General features: G+C 33.3%; 1 protein-coding gene across 2 annotated transcripts in view; it reads right to left on the bottom strand.

Moving 5' to 3' along the window:
- The window catches only part of LOC143063546 (uncharacterized), an 84,407-nt gene extending 66,613 nt beyond the window's left edge, over positions 1 to 17,794 (bottom strand). For both annotated transcript variants that reach the window (XM_076235751.1, XM_076235752.1), the window contains exons 1-2: positions 17,510 to 17,794; positions 51 to 5,308 (exon numbers count right to left, since the gene is read on the bottom strand). In XM_076235751.1, the coding sequence (XP_076091866.1) occupies positions 51 to 5,301 (5,251 nt within the window). In that variant the 5' untranslated portion in view covers positions 5,302 to 5,308; positions 17,510 to 17,794. The remainder of the gene's footprint in view (positions 1 to 50; positions 5,309 to 17,509) is intronic.
- Between the last annotated feature and the right edge of the window lie 3,427 nt (positions 17,795 to 21,221).

Raw genomic sequence — 21,221 nt, 5'->3', positions numbered from 1 at the left:
AGGTATAAAATTTTTGTATTGTGCTAACTTAAGAAAAGAAAATATCATACCTGAAGCACGTGCTGCAGCTGATGTTGTCTGTACTGTGGTTGTTGTTTGTGGAGAAGTTGTTGTTGACATTGTTGTTGTTGTTACTGGCTGGGTTGTGATATCTGGTGATTTTGTGGTTTCTAAAGTCGTTGCAGCTGTTGTATATTCATATGTTGTTGTCTGTGTTGTAGTCGCCTCAGTTGTAGTTGCTAAGGTAGTTCCCTCAGTTGTAGTTTCTAAGGTAGTTCCTTCAGTTGTAGTTTCTAAGGTAGTTCCTTCAGTTGTAGTTTCTAAGGTAGTTCCTTCAGTTGTTGTTTCTAATGTAGTTCCTTCAGTTGTAGTTTCTAAGGTAGTTCCTTCAGTTGTAGTTTCTAAGGTAGTACCCTCAGTTGTTGTTTCTAAGGTAGTTCCCGCAGTTGTAGTTTCTAATGTAGTTCCCTCAGTTGTAGTTTCCAATGTAGTTCCCTCAGTTGTAGTTTCTAATGTAGTTCCCTCAGTTGTAGTTTCTAAGGTAGTTCCTTCAGTTGTAGTTTCTAAAGTAGTTCCCTCAGTTGTTGTTTCTAAAGTAGTTCCCTCAGTTGTTGTTTCCAATGTAGTTCCTTCAGTTGTAGTTTCTAAGGTAGTTCCCTCAGTTGTAGTTTCTAAGGTAGTTCCTTCAGTTGTAGTTTCTAATGTAGTCCCTTCAGTTGCAGTTTCTAAGGTAGTTCCTTCAGTTGTAGTTTCTAAGGTAGTTCCATCAGTTGTAGTTTCTAAGGTAGTTCCTGCAGTTGTAGTTTCTAAGGTAGATCCTTCAGTTGTAGTTTCTAATGTAGTTCCCTCAGTTGTAGTTTCTAAGGTAGTTCCTGCAGTTGTAGTTTCTAAGGTAGTTCCTTCAGTTGTGGTTTCTAAGGTAGTTACCTCAGTTGTAGTTTCTAAGGTAGTTCCCTCAGTTGTTGTTTCTAAGGTAGTTCCTTCAGTTGTAGTTTCTAATGTAGTTCCCTCAGTTGTAGTATCTAATGTAGTTCCTTCAGTTGTAGTTTCTAAGGTAGTTCCCTCAGTTGTAGTATCTAATGTAGTTCCTTCAGTTGTAGTTTCTAAGGTAGTCCCTGCAGTTGTAGTTTCTAAGGTAGTTCCTGCAGTTGTAGTTTCTAAGGTAGTTCCTTCAGTAGTTGTTTCTAATGTAGTTCCTTCAGTAGTAGTTTCTAAGGTAGTTCCTTCAGTTGTTGTTTCTAATGTAGTTCCTTCAGTTGTTGTTTCTAATGTAGTTCCCTGAGTTGTTGTTTCTAATGAAGTTCCCTCAGTCGTAGTTTCTAAGGAAGTTCCCTCAGTTGTAGTTTCTAAGGTAGTTCCTTCAGTTAATGTTTCTAAGGTAGTTCCTTCAGTTGTTGTTTCTAAGGTAGTTCCTTCAGTTGTGGTTTCTAAGGTAGTTGCCTCTGTGGTGGTTTCCAAGGTAGTTCCCGCAGTTGTAGTTTCTAAGGTAGTTGCTGCAGTTGTAGGTTCTAAGGTAGTTGCCTCTGTGGTTGTTCCTAAGGTAGTTCCTTCAGTTGTAGTTTCTAAGGTAGTCCCTTCAGTTGTAGTTTCTAAAGTAGTTCCTTCAGTTGTAGTTTCTAATGTAGTTCCCTCAGTTGTAGTCGCTAAGGTAGTTCCCTCAGTTGTAGTTTCTAGGGTAGTTCCTTCAGTTGTAGTTTCTAAGGTAGTTCCTTCAGTTGTAGTTTCTAAGGTAGTTCCTTCAGTTGTTGTTTCTAAAGTAGTTCCCGCAGTTGTAGTTTCTAAGGTAGTTCCCTCAGTTGTAGTCGCTAGGGTAGTTCCCTCAGTTGTTGTTTCTAATGTAGTTCCGTCAGTTGTAGTATCTAAGGTAGTCCCTTCAGTTGTAGTTTCTAAGGTAGTTCCCACAGTTGTAGTTTCTAATGTAGTTCCCTCGGTTGTAGTTTCTAAGGTCGTTCCTTCAGTTGTAGTTTCTAAGGTCGTTCCCTCAGTTGTAGTTTCTAAGGTCGTTGCTTCGGTTGTAGTTTCTAAGGTGGTTCCTTCAGTTGTAGTTTCTAAGGTAGTTCCTTCAGTTGTAGTTTCTAAGGTAGTTCCCTCAGTTGTTGTGTCCAAGGTAGTTCCCTCAGTTGTTGTGTCCAATGTAGTTCCTTCAGTAGTTGTTTCTAACGTAGTTCCGTCAGTTGTAGTTTCTAAGGTAGTTCCCTCAGTTGTTGTTTCTAATGTAGTTGCCTCAGTTGTAGTTTCTAAGGTAGTTCCTTCAGTTGTAGTTTCTAAAGTAGTTCCTTCAGTTGTAGTTTCTAATGTAGTTCCCTCAGTTGTAGTCGCTAAGGTAGTTCCCTCAGTTGTAGTTTCTAAGGTAGTTCCTTCAGTTGTAGTTTCTAAGGTAGTTCCTTCAGTTGTAGTTTCTAAGGTAGTTCCTTCAGTTGTAGTTACTAAGGTAGTTCCTTCAGTTGTAGTTTCTAAGGTAGTTCCTTCAGTTGTTGTTTCTAAGGTAGTTCCCTCAGTTGTAGTTTCTAAGGTAGTTCCTTCAGTTGTAGTTTCTAAGGTAGTTCCCTCAGTTGTAGTTTCTAAGGTAGTTGCCTCAGTTGTAGTTTCTAATGTAGTTCCTTCGGTTGTAGTTTCTATGGTAGTTCCTTCAGTTGTAGTTTCGAAGGTAGTTCCTTCAGTTGTAGTTTCTAATGTAGTTCCCTCAGTTGTAGTTTCTAAGGTAGTTCCTTCAGTTGTAGTTTCTAATGTTGTTCCTTCAGTTGTAGTTTCTAAGGTAGTTTCCTCTGTGGTGGTTTCTAAGGTAGTTCCTTCAGTTGTAGATTCTAAGGTTGTTGCTTCAGTTGTAGTTTCTATGGTAGTTCCCTCAGTTGTAGTTTCTAAGGTAGTTCCCTCAGTTGTAGTTTCTAAGGTAGTTCCTTCAGTTGTTGTTTCTAAGGTAGTTCCTTCAGTTGTAGTTTCTAAGGTAGTTCCCTCAGTTGTAGTTGCTAGGGTAGTTCCCTCAGTTGTTGTTTCTAATGTAGTTCCGTCAGTTGTAGTTTCTAAGGTTGTTCCTTCAGTTGTAGTTTCTAAGGTAGTTCCCTCAGTTGTTGTTTCAAAGGTAGTTCCTTCAGTTGTACTTTCTAAGGTAGTTCCCTCAGTTGTAGTTTCTAAGGTAGTTCCTTCAGTTGTAGTTTCTAAGGTAGTTCCCTCAGTTGTAGTTCCCTCAGTTGTTGTTTCAAAGGTAGTTCCTTCAGTTGTACTTTCTAAGGTAGTTCCCTCAGTTGTAGTTTCTAAGGTAGTTCCTTCAGTTGTAGTTTCTAAGGTAGTTCCCTCAGTTGTAGTCGCTAGGGTAGTTCCCTCAGTTGTTGTTTCTAATGTAGTTCCGTCAGTTGTAGTTTCTAAGGTAGTTCCTTCAGTTGTAGTTTCTATGGTAGTTCCTTCAGTTGTAGTTTCTAAGGTAGTTCCCTCAGTTGTAGTTTCTAAGGTAGTTCCTTCAGTTGTAGTTTCTAAGGTAGTTCCTTCAGTTGTAGTTTCTAAGGTAGTTGCCTCAGTTGTAGTTTCTAAGGTAGTTGCCTCAGTTGTAGTTTCTAAGGTAGTTCCTTCAGTTGTAGTTTCTAACGTAGTTCCTTCAGTTGTAGTTTCTAATGTAGTTCCTTCAGTTGTAGTTTCTAGGGTAGTTCCTTCAGTTGTTGTTTCTAGGGTAGTCCTTTCAGTTGTTGTTTCTGGGGTAGTTCCCTCAGTTGTAGTTTCTAAGGTAGTTGCTTCAGTTGTAGTTTCTAATGTAGTTCCTTCGGTTGTAGTTTCTATGGTAGTTCCTTCAGTTGTAGTTTCTAAGGTAGTTCCTTCAGTTGTAGTTTCTAAGGTAGTTGCCTCAGTTGTAGTTTCTAAGGTAGTTCCTTCAGTTGTAGTTTCTAATGTTGTTCCTTCAGTTGTAGTTTCTAAGGTAGTTCCCTCTGTGGTGGTTTCTAAGGTAGTTCCTTCAGTTGTAGTTTCTAAGGTAGTTGCTTCAGTTGTAGTTTCTATGGTAGTTCCCTCAGTTGTAGTTTCTAAGGTAGTTCCCTCAGTTGTAGTTTCTAAGGTAGTTCCCACAGTTGTAGTTTCTAAGGTAGTTCCTTCAGTTGTAGTTTCTAATGTTGTTCCTTCAGTTGTAGTTTCTAGGGTAGTTCCTTCAGTTGTTGTTTCTTGGGTAATTCCCTCAGTTGAAGTTTCTAAGGTAGTTGCCTCAGTTGTAGTTTCTAATGTAGTTCCTTCGGTTGTAGATTCTAAGGTAGTTCCTTCAGTTGTAGTTTCTAAGGTTGTTCCTTCGGTTGTAGTTTCTATGGTAGTTCCTTCAGTTGTTGTTTCTAGTGAAGTCCCTTCAGTTGTTGTTTCTTGGGTAGTTCCTTCAGTTGTTGTATCTGCAGTATTTGTAGCTGTTTCTGTTGTAGCATCAGTTGTAGAATCTGCAGTTATTGTAGTTGTTTCTGTTGTAACATCAATTGTTGTATCTGCAGTATTTGTAGCTGTTTCTGTTGTAACACCAGTTGTAGAATCTGCAGTTATTGTAGCTGTTTCTGTTGTAACACCAGTTGTAGAATCAGCAGTATTTGTAACTGTTTCTGTTGTAACATCAGTTGTAGAATCTGCAGTATTTGTGGCTGTTTCTGTTGTAACCACAGTTGTAGAATCTGCAGTTATTGTAGCCGTTTCTGTTGTAACATCAGTTGTTGTATCAGCAGTATTTGCAGTTGTTTCTGTTGTAACATCAGTTGTAGAATCTGCAGTACTTGTAGCTGTTTCTGTTGTAACATCATTTGTTGTATCTGCAGTATTTGTAGCTGTTTCTGTTGTAACATCAGTTGTAGAATCTGCAGTAGATGTAGCTGTTTCTGTTGCAACATCAGTTGTAGAATCTGCAGTATTTGTAGCTGTTTCTGTTGTAACATCAGTTGTTGTGTCGGCAGTATTTGTAGCTGTTTCTGTTGTAGCATCAGTTGTTGTGTCAACAGTATTTGTAGCTGTATCTGTTGTAACATCAGTTGTTGTATCTGCAGTATTTGTAGCTGTTTCTGTTGTACCGTCAGTTGTCGTATCTGCAGTATTTACAGTTGTTTCGCTCGTTGCATTAGTTGACGTTTCTGTTGTGACAGCTTTTTCTGTCGTCACTTCCGTTGTAGTTTCTGCTATATTTAAAGTCGTTGTAGCAGTAGAATCTGTCGTTGTAGCAGTAGAATCTGTCGTTGTAGCAGTAGAATCTGTTGATGTCGTTGCTGTTGATAAAGCAATAGATCCCAAGAAAAGCAGCGCTATTAAAATTCTAACTGCCATCGAAGTTTTTATCCGTCGTCCTATTTTTAACATTTTGGCACTGAAAAAAATAAGAAGAAAATATTAAATACGATGGGTTTTAATCAGTTGTGTTTATTTAAGTGGTAATGTATCGTGTTCGCCATTTTTATTGGTCATATATTCGGTTTCTGTTCCCATCTAAAAGTATGTTTGTTTTTTATCACAAAGGAGAAAAAAGCCCTTGTTAAATTAAAACAGCATTTACTTTTGTCAGGTTTTAAAGGTTTGAGATATAAAAACTTGGTCAGCAGAGTCATTACAAGATTTAAATATGTATTTTGCTCATTGTTAAAGGCTGTAGTATGACATGAAGGTGTTCATATCATTGTCCTTTGGTGGATAGTTGTCTCATTGGTAATCACATGCATTATTTTTTTATTTTATAAATCTTGTCCAAATGAAGGTCAGAGGCGGATTTAGGGGGCAGGGGGCACGGGCCCCTTATTTTCGGGGGGAAATTTGGTTGATTATATAGACGTTACGCACCCTATTGGTGTCACTCAGCGTTACACAACGTTCCCAATAAAACGACGATTTTGACGTTGTACCACGGAAAGTTTCAAACGTACCTAACCTTATATTCTACTCATGTGAAATTGTTTGAAACTTAAAAATTAGTTTGATTATATGAATGAAACAAATGCAGGAAAAATCTGAGTCTACCTCTTTAATCTTAGGACGAACGTGCTTCTAACATATCATGGCAGTCTTTGCTTATAACCTTCGATGTCTTATTTTCTTTTTTTTCACTATTTGTGTATTACCAGTTTCTTCTATTTCTTAAATTTTAGCAATGTTCTCTCTGTCAGAAGACGTCTCCAGTCTTGGCTAATAAAATTGTTAATATTTGGTTTATTGTTTCTGTCTCTTTTTCCCAATTACACGTTTATATTTATATGTATGTTTTAATTTGGTAATTTCTCTCCCTCAATTTACGTTTATATGCAAATGCTTCTTGATATGATAAAGTGAAAGATGTAGGTAGTATAGGTCGCCAGATATTTTTCTTTTCGTAATCTTATTTTATCAACACTTTAATCATAAGAATCTTGTTTTTTTTTTTTTTTTCTTAAACAGTGGCTTTTACTTACATTATAACTCATATTATTAATTTTATCGAATAAGTCCACAATCTTAACATCAATTACGATTTTATGGAAAAACTTTAAAATAACATATTTTCAAAAACCCCTAACGAAGAATGTGCATCAAGTTTGAAAAAGAATACGTGCTCTTATGCTGCCGTTGTCAACTTTCTATGTTTTAAATTAAGTTGGTCGGGGTCTAAATCATATTTTTAAAAAGAAAATATTATCTCTGATTACAATTTTTAAATCAGGGTTGTTTTACCAAGCAAGTGATTATAAAACAGTGGCATTTACACATTTTGTACATAAATCAGGCCGTTAGTTTTCTCGTTTGGATTGTCTTACATTTGTCATTTCGGGGCCTTTTATAGCTGACTAAAAGGTAAATGTTTAACTTATTGTTGATTGCCATACAGTGACCTATAGAAATTATTAACTGGTCTTTAAGTTTGCCTCGTTGGCAATAATACGGCCGCATCTTCTTACTTTATTATGAAAACGAGAACTGGTGATTATGTATTGTTTTATTTTTGCTTTCGGACACATGTTTTACGAGCTATTCTTTCATCTGAATTTTTTTTCTCAAACTCAAGCTTCAAAAAAGTGTCGGCGATCTATACTTTTTATAATGTTTAAAAATAGAATTTGGCAACGTATGGAAAACTCTTACATATCCTATACCTACCAAACAGATTACAAAAAGGTCGAATTTCAATTTTGAATAATATGATTACATGTATATTTATTTGCCCAGATGTGTATTTTTAAGTAACTGCTATATGTACATGCATAATCACATGGAAAGTTTTCTCAAGAGAACAAGTATGGACCAGGAATGCATTTCTTGTATACTATACATTATTTCAGTTCAGCGCTTCCATTTTCAACATATACGGTTTACACTAATATTTTTTGACATTTTTTTTAAAACCGTTTCCAAACAGATAATTTATATGTTTTCGGTTTCAATCTTTTTGGTTTCGTTTTTAAATTGTTTTACAAGTATTATAATCAAAGTTCTGAAGTACTGAACATCGGATTACCGCAAGTTCTTGTTGATGGTCACAAGCACTTGTCTCAGAAAAAAAAATCACATTTCTATACCTGAAAGTGATGATTATCTACAGAGATATATTTTTTTCTGAGACAAGTTTGTGCGTGGATGATGAATAAATGACAGAGAATTCAACATCACTGCTGTCATATCTATTATATTGTAGTGATACCAATCTGTATACTCTGGTTTGTTGTTATATATCATATTAATAATTGTATATGTATGTATATTTGTCAACCATTTGTATGTCATTCTATTTTACTTTTCGAACACAGTGCAAGTGCATGGTGGACACTCTTCTATAACAATTCGATTTTTCCAATAGATTAGATTTGAGTAGGCATTCATATTTCCCCACAAAACGTTCTTGTAATATTCTCCCGCATGGGTTAATACATTTTTTCTGTACGTGTGCATAGATATTAATGTATATAAATATTTCTAACGACAAACTATTTTCGTATTATTAATTTTTGTTCTAAAAAAATATTTTGAGTATTCATTGGAGAAATGAATTCATAACAAGCGATAAGCAATGTTAGTTTGCACTCGATAATATCCTCGTATTTATACGATTGGTTACCAGTCAAAATCGAAAGTCAAATCTCTGTGGCAACAATACATCGGAATGTCCTCAAGGACATCGCGATGTAAAAATCAATAGTCAGGCTATGTTTAATGGCGTTCTGCGAAGATAAAATAAATCTCCTTTACACAACAATTAAGAATTTCCACACATCAGATTGATTTATTTCTTTCTCTCGAATCAGGTGGGAGTGTCAGAATATCAATACCTTGGAGCTAGATGCTACATGTTTGTGTGCCACCCTTCATATATGTCGGACAGCTATTCTCTCTCTTTATTTCTTTCTCAAAATGATGACTTCAGATAGCTTCTTCGGGACATGTATAATTTTTCTGATATTATAAAAATCCATTTTCGTTCGTTATATCTTATGAAAATGAAGACAGAAGGTTTTTGTGCGGGTTAAGCAGCTAATTGGGACATTTTTTCTCTTTTTTATTTAAACTCTTCTAACGATCTTCCTTCTCTTACAGTTAAAAATGTTTATAACTTCATTTAGTGTTAAATGTATACAATACAGTTGTAAAATTTTAAAACATTCTTCTTACTAATAAATCTGCACAGGGATTTCAAATCCTCACATAAAACAAAATTGTAACAGCGGGACACCCTAAAAATGACGTTATCGGCATCGAAAATAGAAAAAGTTTTTCATTAAAAAATAGACAAGCACAAAATCACCTATGTTATTGATTTCTATGATTTATTTCCTTTCGAATGATATGCAGAACATGGGTATTTATTGTAAAGGATAAGAGCTTGAATTTGAATAACCCGCCAGCTAACCTATAGTTCCAAAGAGAAACATCGTGCGCAACGTCATAGGGACTCACTGATGCATGAACGGAGCGGGCATTTCGTAGGCTGCCAGTGGGCCCCCGTTTATGATAATTCTGGATCAGCCACTGCAGGTAGAAGTGTATTGGTTTCTTAGCTAGAACATGGAGCATTTAAATTACATCGTTATAGTTGATTAACAAGACCATATGTTTTTTTTATTGATTTTAAATCATCAAATAAACGTGTTTTATTTTAAATCATACAATCGAAGTAGCAAAGAAACCTTTTAAAAAGACACGATAACCAACAACTTATTACACTTCAAATGTTCTTATTATTAACTATGCGTTATAAATCAATGTCACAGTGATAGTAGTTGCATCTAATCATTTATTTACCCATTATAGTTATGACAAGTAGTCTGAAAAAATACTTGTTTTTGTTTCTTCTGTAGATTGTTGTTTTGTTTATGTTGTTTTTTTTTTGTACATTTTGGGGGAGGGGATCTTATTTTAAAACAAAAAAAATAATCAATGAACCAGACTAGAAATTATACGAATCCCAATGTGAAAACAAATATTTAAGCAATTCAAATAAAAAGATATGACTTGAAAACTTGAAAAAGACAGAACGATGAACGAAAAGATATGGATGAAGGGAACCGCTTCAATTGTTAACCACAGAGACGATATCTTTCGGTCTAAAATCTGGGTTATTTTGTGTCAAATGTTTAAAAAAAAAACTAGTGTTAGTACGACATTGGGGGGGGGGGGGGGTACTCGTGTAAGTACACTTAGTTCAGTAATATGTTTGTCGCTCGTGTAAGTACACTTAGCTCAGTAAGATGCTGGTCGCTCGCGTAGGTATACTTAGCTCAGTAAGGTGTTGGTCGCGTAGGTATACTTAGCTCAGTAAGATGTTGGTCGCTCGTGTAGATACACTTAGCTCCTTTTAAAAGATCTAACGTATACTTCAGCATATATATAATTTCGCTGAGTGACATTCTATATCTCATCCATATGGAATGACATCAGATTATTTTATAAGATAAACGTAGGGGAAAAGAATGGATGAGATAGATATGGGTATATCATTGCAGGTAGTTTTATTTTTGGAAAAAGTCTGAGTACCCACAAGGAACCTCGTACCTTTGGCAAAAAAACTAGCAATCTAAGTCAATCAAGATTGGAGTCGAACTCATCTGACGCGAGCATGCAGGATTCGACTCATAACTGTAATGCGTTAATGAAGGCAGGCTAGGATTGCTGTAACTGAACTACGTAGACCAATCGGCCATCGAGACCTCTAAAGGAATAGGTTTATGAGAAACGTGCTAGAACCTGGTAGATAGTAAAAGAACGTTTGTGGTCCCATATTAACATCATAATTGAATGAAAACGGGTACCGTAATGGGTGCAATGAAAGATAAGATAATAAAAAAAGAATTGCAATGACAAAAAAAGAAAGGTGATTACACAGTACATATGATGATCTCCGATTATCTGTAATCAGCTTTTAAGTATATATATAAATTATATGTGTAATAAATTGTTATGTGTTTGAAAATTATTTAATAGCTAAAGTTTTTCTTGTAAATCAATTTACTATTTTCAACCCGTCCATCCTTTTTGAAACCTTCGTTTACACTAGTTATCATGTCCTTACGTATTTCTTATTGGAAAATTGGCAATTAAAATTTTGAATACTTTTTCTATAATATCAAATCAAGGCGCGTTCTAGTACATACCAACGCATGTAATTAAACTAATATTGATAAAATTTTACAAGTGCGAACTTGCCATTCAAGTGACTATTGATAATTGTTCATTCATGATTTAAATGTCTAGGTCATTCCATTCTTACAATTTCTACAGAGAAGTTTTCATTTAGTATTATCTTACCGTTTTTTGGAATAAGATATTTAACAAAGATATTGAAATCCTTCAACACAAATATTTGTATTGAGGAAATATAGGAATTTTGTTTGATTAGTTATCATTCCTCCCATTCATCTGGAGAAATTTAATTAAATCATAATCTGTTATTTTTAATAACCTCACCGGATTCAGAATTATATAAAGATAGTCTAATAAAGCAAGGCAAATTGTATTAAAATTATGGGCAAATAAATTAGTTATCATAAATAGATATAAGAAGATGTGGTCTGGGTGACTGCAATGAGACAACTCTCCATCCAAGTCACAAATTTAAAAAGTGAACCATTGTAGGTCAATGGTTGTTTTAATATAGTTTTAATTGTCAAAGACAAAATTTTGATAAAACGCTTAAATTATGTATAATGCTTTCCATCTTTAGAGAAAAGTCTTTTTTTGAAACAGTATTGATCAAATTATTCCGAAACAGTATTGATCAAATTATTCCGAAACTTAAGTTCTATCTCCCTCTGGCAATACAAAGGTATATTTGGGTACATGGTTTTGTTCCTATTGGTTGTACAGCCAGCTCCCAAAGTATTTATACATCCTAGACTTTCAAAACTGTGGCTATGAAATTCCTGGAGATATTAAATTCAGATAGCGCTTCGATTATGCAAAAGTCAAAAAGTTATTTTTATTGACTTTTCGACTAATAATAAAAATAGCCCCCAACCTAAAATAAATCTGTCTCTGATGTCTAACTGGCATTTGGTTTTGTTTTGTCGTTAGGCTTCTCTCTTATTCCTTCATCCAATTTTATGAATACTTACTGTGTCTTGACATTATAACTTATAGAGTTTTATATGAAAATTGTATGGTTTTCTAAAAGTATTTAAAACAATTTTTTGTTTACTCGTTTATTTTTTTCATTAATTCCATTCGTATTATTAAGTTTCAACTTTCCTTTTGTATATATGCATACATTTAGCTATGCGTTGATAAATTCCTTGCACTACAGTTAGAGAGGATAAAGATTATATTAAAGTTTACTGGTTAAAATCGAGGATTTCGTCTTTTTTTCCCTTTCCTTTAAGTCATTGCCGAATCCTTTGTTTCAATAGCGTCCACAAATATGTCAATAGAAACCATAGAAACAAAGAGATTGAACGCTTATAGAATAAGAAAAACACCTAGAAACAGCTTTCCGTAGGTTGGCTTGTTTAAAGTGGACTTTACAGTCGCTTAGATTTTTGTTGTATATCTTTTGTCGATTTAAGTACATTGACTTTAATCCAATTGAAAGTGTTGGTTCAAGCTCTTTTCATCTGTGTTTGAATGTGATTAAATCTACTTAAATATGTGGCTTCCGATTTTTAAATACTTTTTAAAATCAAATAAAACGGTGCATATATATGACTTGGTTTTACATAAGATTAGTATCGAGTCTTTACAAATATGTGATTTCTTTCCGTATAATCAACAAAAAAGGTGTGATATTTAATCTCAAAATCATTTGAGTATTTGAATGTTATTATCTCTTTTGACATTTTTTAGTATCCAATTGCAGATTAGATAATTATAATGAAATAACTAATTATGATTGTGACGTTTCTCCGCAAAATTTTGTAATAATACGATCCCTTCGCGGCATACTGTGTTATTAATACGTATATATATAGGGATGATTTTAAAATAAAACAAATCATTTTACATATGTTCTAAATGTCGCGAAAAATTTAAAAAGATTCGAAAGATTTATGAACACTATATAAGGGATTTTGGTACATTGTTTAAACGGTTACAATTTTCAATGTGAACTTTGAATACGATATCATGCTAATATAATCCTGTGTCTTATGTTACTCGAAGTTTCCGTGACTAGGAGTGATTTAAAGTGTTCCATTTCCATATACACAGATACTTTTCAGTGGAAGTTTGATAATTTAACATGGTATGATGAATGCAATGCTCCATGTGGGATAATGTCGTGTATTATGTACGTCAAAGAACCCCGACTAAAACTATACGAGGCTGAAAACTATCTTTAAAACAATTTTATTTACTTTTGTAAACTTATTGATTTTGGAAATCACCGTGCTTAAGTGTCCTTGGTATGCTGCATTAAACAATATAACTTGGTGCTATTGTACTGAGAATTATATACAGTACTAATTATATCGTAATCAAAGACGTTTACAAATATTTCGGCACAATACACAGCCTTCGTCATGGTCGATCTTTGTTCAAGAGGAAATGATACAATATGAAGTATCTTTTGTATTCGGATTTCCCTTATAAATGATCATCCGATATTATGTCGTATTGTTACGTATTTATATATATATCTTTTATCAGTACGGTTGCATAAATCTTTAGGTTGGTAAAGTTTTCCTGTCTGAATAATATTGTCCTTTACAGACGACCTGATACCTATAAGGCGAAAAACAATCTATTTTTTTTTGTGACAAGTCGAAAACAATTTTTTTCTTTCAATTTTAGCATTACATATAGTGGCAGTGAGGGTGAAACAAACAATTTTTTTTCTGAGGGTCAAAAACAAATTATTTTTTTCTTCAAAAACTGGAAACAAACTTTTCCAAAAAAAATCATAGCCCCCCCCCCCCCCCCCCCCCTGATGTATATAGGACACACACCAAATATTTGATTTATCATCCCATTTTAAATTTAAAACAGTCTAAAAGCTACGAACACTCAGAATATTAACATATTCATTGGAATATTATATGTATATCACTAGGGCACCGAAAGCTGAATCATTCGTTCAGTATAGGTAGCAGTGTGGTCTAGAGTGCTGGACAAAGTGCAAGCGGTGTTGTCTCGATATCCCAGGAGTACAAATCCCGGTATGGGGAGAACAAACTTTTGCGGTAATTTGCAGATTTAACATTGTTGTGTTGATATTTAAATTTGCTATGTATATATTTATCAATGAACATGGTATGAATCAAATATTCCTCAAGACAAAACAATAGTAGCTTGTGAATAGGTAAGGAACAATCCGATAGAAAAGACAACTCATCCAAACGAGTGCCATGCATGTTGAACTTCTGAAACTAGCGCTGAAAAACAACATATTTTCTTTTAATGACAAACGCTATCTACAGCGAGACGACACTAGCGTGGGAACCTAACGGCACAGTCATATGCCAAATACTTGGACTAACATGAAAACCTTGGCTAGTGATGAATACCAGCCTTATCATTGTCGATTTATTGATGATAAATTAAATGATTTTTTTAGATGGGCTGACTCCCTAGATCACCTGAATAAATTTCTTGAACACTGTAGCTCTTTCCAACATTCATTAAATTTACACATGAAGCATCAGTGGACATAAATAACTTCCTTGAAACTTCAAATAACATCCGGAACGAAACCATTATAACAGATTCCCATACGAAGAAGCCATACAACAACAGCTCTCGTTAGACCGCCTCTCAGTGTGGTCTCGTGGTAGCGAGGAGCCATATGTTCGAACCCCGCCTCAAGGATACAATGACTATAGTGTAGTAACAATTTTCCAAAATAGGCAACCATAATTTACCACAAATAACTTCTGGAGTAGAGGGATAAGAATCAAGAAGCCAACATAGTACTTATTTGATCACTCTATCATTCTGCTTTCAAAAACGTATCAATCACTGTTCTAAAGCATTTGAAAATTGTAGAAAGTTAATACAATTCGAAAAAAAAGTATTTCCTTCACTATCAGTAATGCCTATCAAAAGACCAAAAAAATGTCCGTGACAAATTATTACAAGATGTATTAACAAAGCAAGCTATCTATCTCCTGGTTGATACAAACAATGTGAAAGAAGGAATTGGTTATGTTGTAAATTTCCAAATACTAGCAGTTCTTTCATAAGCTACTTTACATTTCAAACTTTTTACCATCTACTTAAATTTCAATTGTAAGACGGAAAACTCAATCTATGTAACACCTGCACATGCAATAAATTACATAAATATAACAGTCGGCTAGTATAACCATCGATTATCGTATAAAATCAACAAAACCTTTGACTTTACAAGACAATTTCGCTCAAAGAAACATCGTTTTGATAAAGTTACGTTTCAAATATAAAATTGAACACTGAGTAGGACCCAGCAGCGAGAAGGGGACGAGAAAGTTATTGAATCCACCAGCTTCATACTTGAATGTTTAAATGAAAAAGACAATCAAAGTTATTGAAAAGATAAAGATTATGTTCATGATTAGGCATCGTCCTTGATATCTCTCTAACATTGGCCAATGGACATTGCCAAACTTGCCTTACTTCAACAACAGAATATTCTTAAATCAAACAAAAAATCGCAAACCCCATCCAATGTGTTACGCATATTTCATTAGCCTCCTCCAACATAGTTGTTTCATTTTAAACAAAATTCACTTTACCAGTTCAAATAAGTATTAGTCATGAACAATATACATAACATTTACGTATATTTCTTTGAAATTAATCTGTTCATCATTTTTTTGTTTGTTGCTATTTTTTCAAAATAAATACCGAGCACGTAAGGAAGGTAACCATATCATAGAGAGAGTAACGCCACATGTAAGTGTGTTTTACGTGTTGTTTTTATTACAGACATGTATTGATGATATCATTTATATAAACCAATAATTAGAACCATTAAGAATGGAACCTGTGGTCAAATGTATATGCCTACACGGCTACTCTTTTGTTATTTACATAATCTTAAAACTATTATTATAAAGTAAAACTCCCATACAAAATTAAAAGGGATTGATACGCTTTTAAGGTTATTTAAACTTTACGTCGTGTCTTTTAAATGGTCTTATTGTTGTCTTGGAATGTGGGGTTCTCACGGACGTTTCTATAGATCTTTTCATTCATTAAACTATGGACGATTTTTGAATCGGACCTTCCTTCGTGAAAATACTGTTGTATGGTTTTTTTTCGATTTGATAGATTATTTTTAAAGCGTATTTTAAAAGTATTTTTAGTGACCGGCCTCTTCACTTCAAATTTTTATTTGAAACTTATTTAGTTTAACGCTAGAAGGAACAAAATTATCACAGGTGGTAAAAAAAAGCAGTTGCTTTATTTAAACCCCACCCGACAACACCTTAAAAAATCATTCAACCAAATGTTAAGTTGTAGATCAGTTTACAACTTGCTGCATGAAAATGCTGTTTAGTTTAGAAAGAATAATCAGCCATAACTATTTTACATGCCAAGCAGCCATTCACTGAAACTGATCACATTTCCTTTTAAGATTTTCATGTGATATCGAACAATTTAAAGTTTTGTATAAACAAATTAAGAGACGCTCATCACAATTGAGTTATTTTAAAAAGTCGCTGAAATAGGAAAAGGTTAGTTATGAGTTTGCTGGAAAAAAAACTTGCTGACAGATACCTATCAGTGGTTGTCTTAATCTGATGAACGACACCGTGCGACATCTTATCGATTTAACAGATTTAATAATTTCTTAACAAAACATATTTGTCTTTTTGTCTTTGATAGGTAGGTGTCTTATTGTCAATACTACCACATCTCCTTATTTATTTAAACAGATCTATAACGAACAAACAAACAAAATGGTACAAGTATTTGTTTCGGACCGTGGTTTATACTTGAAACTAATTGGTAGAAAAAAAAAACCCAAAAAACGTAATAATGCGAACACTTATAATAACTTTCATAATGTATCACCAATTGCCTTAAACAATTTGAATCTGCAAAAGCATACTTATACCAGGAACATATATACCCCAGCTTATACGTAAAATTCACCCGTTGAATTGTTAGACAAATAGACATTAAGCAAATTACATAGTTACAGAGATGGGATAATATACACATAATTTGCATATATAACTGATCAGATAATTAATAGGGAAGAAAAATCTATGTTTTAAGTTACCTTAATATTCATTAATAAATGAGAAAAAAAATCATAGGTCAAGTCATGTTCGAATTAAGTTCATTACGCCATTAAGACTTATTATCAACTCTTTTCCAGTCATGACTTTTAAAAAAAAAGTTAATGAAGCTACAGTTTATGATCTATCTCCTTCTTTATTATTACACAATAACCCTTATTAATAGGAATTATCTAGCATTTAAGATTTCAATGAAAAGGGATTATCTATTGATGGACGTGTTAAAAAATATTAAATTTTCAATTACGTGTATCTCGTCCATAATTGCTTTCAGTCTAGTAGTCACACGTTTCAACGCATTTGTGATTTTTTTTTAAACACCTTTAATATAATAACATATTATCTAAAAGAAATATTTAAAATCCCTATGCTTTAAGTGTTTTATTGCTACTTAGATGATTTTCAATTTCTTCCTTAGGTGAGGAAGTTATAAAAGTACATATGAATACAACTTATAACCCATAATGCTATTTTATAGTTTCAAAGTCCTGTGTTTGCAGCAGCTATTCTAACGTGTTAAGCTTAACTTAATAATTCAATCTACATGAGAGCTTATGGGCAAATGCTTGTACAACGTATTTTTCTTCTCTGTTTTGCATTCTCAGCAACAGCAATTCTCAGATAGTCATCTCTATTTTAAAATTAAGTTTTTATATCATACAAGCGCCTTTTCAAGTTAAAATTAAAAAATGAATAACAATGCGTTTTAATAATTCGCTATTTAGTTTCCAAATATCGGCTTAAACAAGTGCATTAATTTTCATTTCAAATATTTATATATTTATGTAATTTTTTTAAATTTTAATTCAAAGATTTCAATTTTGAGACTGGCTTTTCATATTTTTTTTGACAGATGCATAAAGCGTCCATGTGTAATTAAAACTTGAAAATAAACTTACCTAAATAGAATTAATTATAAATTAATCCGTTTCGAAAATTTACTTATATCCCAAAGTAAGTAACACAATTATCCAAAATGATAAAAGTTTATCCAATTCGAAAAAAATCACAAAACATGAAAATCGACGGATTTTTTAATACCGATTCATGGTTATGACCCACCCAGTTATTTCCAAACGAATGTACTCTTCGGGATTCTCTACCCTTTTCATTAATAGAAAATAATTTTTCGAAAATCTATTTGATGTACAAATGACTACTCAGGTAAAACGAAAATAAATAATTCTACCCGGAATGGCATTATAGTCTAAACATTAATTGTTTACCGAATTTTATAACTATGAATAACAACAATAGAGTACGAAGGGAATGGATTCTTCCAGATCTCTTTATCGGACTTTACATAATTCTTGTCAAACAAGTTTGCTATGTTATTAAATATCCAATATGAGAAGTTCTGTTCATATTATTTATACGAGACCATTGCAAATATACACTGATATAAAAGAATAGAAATGGATATCTTACATGCAAATCGAAGCCAATTCACCCGTAAAAACGTATTTACAGTTTATTAAAAATTTCATTGATTGACGCGAGTCTGGTTAAACGTAAAGCTGTAGGTCAAGTTACGTTATTTTGTATGTTCAGGACAAAAAATATTTGATGGGAACTCCAGGCAATCTATAATAATATTAATAACGGCGTTGGAACTTAATTACTTTCAGCAATTCTTTATTAGAAATCGGTTCCTTGGACTATGCACAAACTGCAATGAATATATATAATGTAGTTTAAACATATTTATTTATAGTGGATTGGGAAATAAGTTTTGCAACTTATATTAATCCCTTTCCACTTTGCGGTTGCGAGTGCTGCCTTGTAGCGGCATTAGCCTTCTCTTTTTCGAAATCTACAAGGGTGTCTTTAACGTGCAAGATATATGGCTCTCTCTTAACACGGGTCAGCCATTTATCGTCCCTTCCAACGGACTATCATCGTTTCCTCAAGACCATACTCGCCAATGGTGTCAAGGGAGAGTCGAAAATCAGTCCCTGCAATTTTCATCCCGGAACGGGAATCGAACCAGGAACCTTTGTGTTAGTAGTCCGATGCACTAACTACTACACCACGGCTCTCATAATGTATATAGACGTGCAGCACAAGTTCGAAATGTATAAATAAACTGCAGTTACAATTTGCTATATTGCTATTGATTGAAACAGTATCTTCAGCATATATTGAGGATACACGTTTTATCAGGGAGATACGCAGAGATGAAAATGAAAAAAAAGACCTGTAAATATAACTGCAACAATTGCAAATAATGCACCAAAAACAGCAGATTTTTAGAACGAGTATTACATTAAATGCAGTACCGTTAATTTGTTTTTAGGATGGGTATTAACACCGCTGCTTTTTCTTTTGCTCGTCAAGTCAGATGCTCAAACGAAAAATAAATCAAACAAATAAACAATATAAAACACAAACAAAAAACTGAAAAGAGAGAAAAAAACTTTAACGAGAAAGTTATCAATATTGTTATTAATATTATATTTTTATGATCTGAATCATATTGAAACAAATAAAATTGTAACATCGGTCGACTTGACTTTCCTCACACCAGAGTATATGTCAACGTAGCCTGTCATTCAATACCTTTCATACGTGGTTACATTTTAGACCATCTTCAAAGATCCCAACCTCCAAAGTTTCTCATTTCCTCTTGTTTGATTTGAAAGGTTGTAATATAACACTACATAGTTAAACATCTCTTTCAATACATTTCAAGTCAGCTACCGTCAAAGTAAACACATTCTCATTTATTTCAATATTTTGGGATTTAAACTTAAATTAGTTAATTTTCAGGTTAAAATTTCAGTAAAATCTAAATTTATACAAACACCGAAGAGATTTTGATCTCAATGGCTGTCAAACAAACTGAAACATGATAATCTAAAATTGAAATGGAGGAATCCTTGTCGGTTGTATTAAAATTGAACTTTTACATTGTATTTCAACAATCACGTACATGGGAATTTTCATTAAAGTTAAAGTTGGTTAAAGTTAGGGACGACATCAAAAGATCGATGTAAGATAAAAAAAACTTAAATCAAATAGTTTGGGGGGGGGGGGGGTTAACATTCTGCAAGTTTTGTATATTTAAAATCTATTTTTTCATATATCCCTTTTTTCCCCAAATTAAGTTAAGAGGGGGGGGTCAGTGAAAAAACTATGTGAATTAAGTTTTTTATCCTACATTGAACTTTTGATGTCGTCCCTTAAGCATGTAGTTGAATTTCCGTTTTGTAGTAAAGATCAAGTTTTTTCTTTTTGTTCATGTACCCTAAAACATAAGATGACTTTTTTGTACTATAAAATTTATTATTATGACGTATATTAAAAGGGTACAAAGTTGTGGTTTGCTGAACCCATATTTTTCAACGAAAAGTATCACAAAACAAATACAATCGGAAAATAACTTTAGATTAACGAATAAATAACAATCATTTTCTATATTCTAGTAGGCCCTACTACTAACGTCAGAAATGTTCCAGTTGTATAATTTTCATAAATTTATGACCGATACTGATAACCTGTGCTCTCTCTGATAAAACATGTAAAAAAGTAAATATTAAATGCACATAACTTTGAAGTTTATAGCACAGCTTCGTGCCTTTATGAAGCAGGAAACAAACAATAGAATTTAATGATCTAATAATTAAATTGATTTATTGCATTAAAAATACATTTAGTTGTTTATTGTGTTTCAAATGTACGTCAGTCCATTATTTACGTTTTGCCATTTAGATAGTTACAACCATATTTTTTTACAAAATTGCACAACCCACCCTCCCTCCCTTTAACAAACACAATTGCTGCTGTTTTTAGTTTATTTTTCAGATTACATGGTGAACAGATCCAAATGTATTGAATGTTCCTATTAGATTGTCATGTATCATCAAAAGAGTCAGACGTTTCAATATACATTGGCAGATCCAATGAAACCTGAATATTCAAGGAATTCGCAGGAATAATAAAAAAAGAGCGTCTATCGTCATGGCATTCCGTTCAATATGGAAAGTGCGTTGGATGTCATCATCAACATGATTCAACTGGCAGTGATTTATTCAAATCTGGTTCATTAAGCTGTTATGGATCTGCCCAGCAGCTAGAATAACAATAAAGGTGCCTATTTTTCTACACCAGATGCGCATTTCGACAATACATGTCTCTTCAGTGATGCTCGTGACCAAAATATTTGAAATCCAAAGCTTATATAAAAGATGAAGAGATTGTTATGCATTTACTGTTGGTTTCCCTTTAGTGACCAATTGTCATCAAGTTTTAACTTGTTGGCCAGTTTGTTGATGTTGGTTGGTTTATATTGTTGAATATTGTTGAATAAATGCCATGACAAATAATCAGCCAAATTTCGATTCCAATTGTTTGTTTGTTGTATAAATTATTCTTGCGAAAGAATGAAACAAAACAAATCTGCAGTTGTATATTCATTGCGCACATTGAATATGCAATAAACGTATATTTCATTCATTATGATACATTAATTACTTATTGTTTATTCCGAAACTACCCGCTACCGTGACAGTACACACCAAAATACAAATTTTAAAGACTGTTTTTTTAAACTTTTTGTTAAACTCTAACTTTGGTTTATGACAAAGAATATATTAAAAAGTACAAAAAGAT

The sequence above is a fragment of the Mytilus galloprovincialis genome, chromosome 2, assembly GCF_965363235.1.
Source record: "Mytilus galloprovincialis chromosome 2, xbMytGall1.hap1.1, whole genome shotgun sequence".
NCBI classification, from domain to species: Eukaryota; Metazoa; Mollusca; class Bivalvia; order Mytilida; family Mytilidae; genus Mytilus; species Mytilus galloprovincialis.
The sequence above is the reverse complement of the archived record's forward strand: the minus strand, read 5'-3'. Positions and strand labels throughout refer to the sequence as shown.